The 5,000-nt window shown below is 33.2% G+C and overlaps 1 protein-coding gene across 1 annotated transcript in view; it reads left to right on the forward strand.

The window, feature by feature from the left end:
• Positions 1-2,779: 2,779 nt before the first annotated feature.
• Positions 2,780-5,000, forward strand: part of LOC137641333 (serine proteinase stubble-like) — a 73,955-nt gene continuing 71,734 nt past the window's right edge. Inside the window, exons 1-2 of the mRNA XM_068373818.1 lie at positions 2,780-2,797; positions 4,737-4,767. Coding sequence (XP_068229919.1) covers positions 2,780-2,797; positions 4,737-4,767 — 49 coding nt within the window. The remainder of the gene's footprint in view (positions 2,798-4,736; positions 4,768-5,000) is intronic.

Genomic DNA, 5,000 nt, shown 5'->3' on the forward strand with positions numbered 1-5,000 from the left:
AAAAAAAAAGATGATCATTGAAACGAATGGTGACTGGTTTGCATGTTAGACTTTTCGCTTCATCTCTTATTTTACGGATGTTATCAAGAAGAGAAGCTTTGTGCACTTGTTTGTGGTAGCTCAAGTCCAACTGATTACCACCCAATTTTCATACCTCCCATATTATCTAAAGTTTTTCAACGTCTTCTGGCAAAACGTCTTAATAGGTTTACTGAAGATAATCATCTAGTCCCTAGATTGCAATTAAGTTCTCGTAAAGGCCTTGTAAGCATGTGATGCCCTTTTTAAAATCTCCAATGCTCTGGCTAAATCTCTTGCTTATGGTCAGGAAGTTCGTATGATTCACCTTTATTTTTTTTTTATTTTAGTGCTGCCTTTGACCGTGTTACTCATGAGGCCCTTGTTTTCAAAATCAAACAGATTGGCGTGGATGGGTCGTTTCTTAGCATTATTATTGAATTTTTAAGTAATAGATTTCAAAGAGTTGTTGTTGATGGGCACCATAGGGAGTAGAGAAATATGATATTTTGTGTTCCACAAGGTAGTGTTCATTTCCCCTTACTTTTCATACTATGTACACATGACATGTGGTTTGGCCTAGAAAACATGTTTGTTGCATTTGCAGGTGATGCTACTCTCTTTCCATCAATTCTATCTTTTGAATGTAGATCTGGGGTTGCTGAATCCTTTAATAAAGATCTAGCTAAAATTGGTGTATGGTGGAAATTATGGGGTATTAAGTTGAATCCTAAGAAACTCAAAGCATGGTTGTAAGTTGGTCAATGACAGTGGCTTCTCAACAGGCGTATCTCAGCATTGATAATGTATCTTTAACTTTGTATGACTCTTTTAAAATTGTAGGTGTGATTTCTTACAGCAAAATTTACTTTTGAAAACCCTATTAGGTCTGTGTCTTTTTCAATTGCACAAAAAGTTGGCTTATTGAGAAAGTCTCTTAAGATTTTCGGTGATCCATCTATTTTGAAGAAGTGTTCTAATTCTTTCATTCTACCTTGTTTCAAAGTATTGTTCCCTTGTCCCGGTCATCAGCTGCTGATTATCATCTTAATTTGTTGGACCTGAAACTTGGAGTCTATAAAATTTCTTATTCCTGATCTAGATACTAATCTTTCGCACCGTCGTTTCATTAGTTCGTTATGCATGTTTCATAAGATCTTTCATAATTCTGACCATCTTTTACATTCAGAATCTTCCTGTACAGTTCCATCCCGTTTGTAATACTAGGCTGGCAGTGAATTTTAATAGTCAGGCCTTCTCCATCATAAGGCTCAATACTACACAATATTCCAGAGGTTTTATTCCAGCTGTGACCTAGTTGTTGAATGATCTTAATCGGGTAGTTGAATCAGTAGAATTTAAAAAGTTCAAAGTTGGAGCAAAATATTTTTATGTTGAACAGGCTGACATAAGTCTTTTTATAATTTATATATGACATATCTGTTTTGATGCTTTTACTGTTTTTAAAATAATTTATTGTTATTTATTTTCATCCTTTATTTGTTTCCTTATATCTTTTCCTTACCGAGCTATTTTTCCCTGTTGGAGCCCTTGGGCTTATAGCATATTGCTTTTCCAACTAGGAAACCAAATATTATCCATCCAGTCATGGCATTATATATCTTCCAATTTAGCCTATTAAGAAACGTTTTTCAGCAGATATATTGTGATCATAGAAAACTTCACATATAAATCATTTTTAAAATATCATAAATATTTCCTTATGGAAAAAGTCATAAGCCTTTATAATTCATGGACTTTGTAATTGAGAAGGATATTATGAATCAAAATGATGAGAGAGTAAAATCTACTTAATTTTCCACTACCAACATTTAAGAAAAAGCGTTAAATCTATATACACAATTAAACATATTATAAAGGGCACAAGAATAACGCAAAAACTATATCCTTTTCCTTCTTATAATGAAAATATATAGTAAATTTTTGTGAATTGGATGAATTTATTCTCTCTACATAGATTTGTTAGAAATACAGTAGAATTATCAGGATTTTAAATATGTTTCTTAGTCACGATTATTGATAAAGGATATTTTATCTGAACCTGTTTAAAATGAGTACATTGATATTTCTATATACTACACATCAAGTTCATATCGTCAACATCTTTATTAGGTTTATTTGATTCTGATTAAGTGCCATTTGACAGACTTAAACGAAACATTTTATGACTATTGATTCATTTATTAGAATTGGGTAAAATTGTCATACAATAGTGGATAACCTATATAGCTACTGACATTACATGCAGAATACATATATAGCAAACAAAAGGCCATCAGTATTTATTATTCATGAAAGGCCATGTTTAATAACAGGTGCACAGGGTTACCTGTTGCAGGTACCTAAATGTCATTCCTTCACCTGTGCCTGTTCTATTGTTCTAATTTTATTTTTTCTTGTATTAATATAACATATATATAAGAAATTGATTCGCTGTCCTTTACATTTCTATCCAGTTGGTGCAAGAGGGAAGTAGGACGGTCTTCATATCGCACGAGATACACTTCCCAAAATCTTCAATAACAATTATTTTCGTCTCTCGAGGTAAGCTATAGAGATTACTTACTAAATCCCCTGGCACCCATAGTTTGAATAAGAACCAAATTAATTAACGCTATATGTTTTTTCCCTATGGCATCACTAGGAGCTCTACCAAATTATCGGATTCAGCCTTCCTCCGCAGTATAGTACTGCAGATAGGTGAAATATTTGGAAGAATTGTGGGTTTGGTGAAACAAGCATGAAATTTGGTGTGCAGGTAGACTATGCCTCAATGATGATATTTAGATATAGGACCATCTCAGATTTGACCTGTGATGAAAATGGCGGCCATTTTCAAGATGGCCGCCATCGCTCATTTGAAATTTTTTGGTATTGTTGGTTAAATCAATTCTAGGTGTTTGAATGTTTTTTTTTTTATTTTGTATTATAGATCATACATCAGTAATTATACTGTCCGCATAACAGTGGAAATTGCAAAGTAATAGAGAAATTTGCGAAAATTAGTCATAAGAATTATTTTAAACGGGTATTTATTTCCTTTTAAGCAGGTTGTGTGTATGGTAAGATTTTGATCCGGAAAGTAAGATATGTGATAGAGAAACCGTATAGAGAGAACAATCCGGTTATGTTAATGAAGATAACGTTTAATATGATAAAGTTTTAGGACAAACCTAGAAATAAATTGAAAATATATATTACATGGTATAGACTAGGTTGCCGAGCGAAATTCTTTTCCTTTGTTTATAATGGAAGTGAAGCCTTTGTTATAGTACTGTAGGTAGAGAATAAGTAATTGGTTTAGCGGAGGAAACCCTCAGGTTTTTAACCAATATATGGACCGAAAGAGTAGCTGAAAACAAATGAACTGGATATACAGTAAGTGATAGAATATAAACGAGGTGGATTCAGATGGAAACCTGCTTTGTGTTTACTACTAGTGAGCCCTCCATGACTTAGAACTTTCTGGCATGAATGTGGAATGATTATTTGCTATGTTTCTGGAGCAATCCCTAATTTGATAGCTCATCATCGTAACCGAAAATGATTAATACAGTAATCAATTTTGGAGTGGAATGTTTTATTATACTCATATATGTTATACGAAAGATATCATGACCTAATAACTGTTTAAGGGGTTTCCTTTGATGTTAGGAAAACTTCGGACGCAAAATGCACCAATTATTATGTGATTCAGGGTATATAATAGTCTATAGAGATGTGTGATATATCAAAGACAGAAAAGGGAAGACCGGAAGCTCCCTTACAAATATCACATGTGTATTAGCTCTCCAATCAGCGTCATCTATTGATAACGCACTCAACAAAAATTTACTAGAGACCTACGGACCCCTCACAACTATTTATATTTATTTAATCTATTGGGAGTTTTACACTACTTTAGGAAATGCTTTTCAATAAAATATACGTTTTTAATCATATATATATATATATATATATATGATAAATTTTGCACATTTTTACGTGTTTTTCATATTCAAATAAGCCATATATATTTTGATACATTAATGTCTGGATTCTCTTAACGACCTCGGATCAGAGCCCCAGGCGAAATCACACAAAGACAAGAGCTTGGCTCCGGCCGGGAATCGAACCCTGGTCGGCAAGTTTGTACAGACAGTGACTAACCCACTTGGCCAAGTGGGTTAGTCACTGTCTGTACAAGCTTGCCGACCAGGGTTCGATTCCCGGCCGGAGCCAAGCTCTTGTCTTTGTGTGATTTCGCCTGGGGCTCTGATCCCGAGGTCGTTAAGAGAATCCAGACATTAATGTATCAAAAATATATATGGCTTATTTGAATATATATATATATATATATATATATATTTATATATATATATATATATATATATATTTATATTTATATATATATATATATATGTATATATATATATATATATATATGTGTGTGTGTGTGTGTGCGTGTGTGTGTGTTTGTAAATGTATATATTTGTGTTATCTTGATTTAGTGATGTAGTAGTGGCAAACATAATTCATATCACACATTGTTTTCTTTTCTTGATTACAGATGTAAAAAGAAAGATTGAACTAATCTAAATGCTCACAGGAATGCCTACGACTTTCCAGTCTTCCCTTTCCTGTCTTTGCTGACATATCCTCTGCAGGCTCCATCGATTGATCTCATCGAAACAATATTTATAATAATTCACAGATAGTTCCTCAAAACGAGAAAAACCAGGAAAATAAGTAAGTTAAAGCCATATAAAAAAGTCAGGTGAGTCTAGTATCATGTGTTTTGAATTGTTTTCATGATAATTTCCATGGTCTTTGGAATTAACGTTGGGAGGTGATTTCTATGGTTTAGGGGGTTTATGAATTTTATGTGCACCCATTATTCCCTTTGATTTCTTTTTATTTCGCCAGGTGTTTTCGTGTTTAAGTTTCCATGATGATTTGTTTTGTTTTTCATTTGATCGATT

The sequence above is a fragment of the Palaemon carinicauda genome, chromosome 1 (assembly GCF_036898095.1).
Source record: "Palaemon carinicauda isolate YSFRI2023 chromosome 1, ASM3689809v2, whole genome shotgun sequence".
NCBI classification, from domain to species: domain Eukaryota; kingdom Metazoa; phylum Arthropoda; class Malacostraca; order Decapoda; family Palaemonidae; genus Palaemon; species Palaemon carinicauda.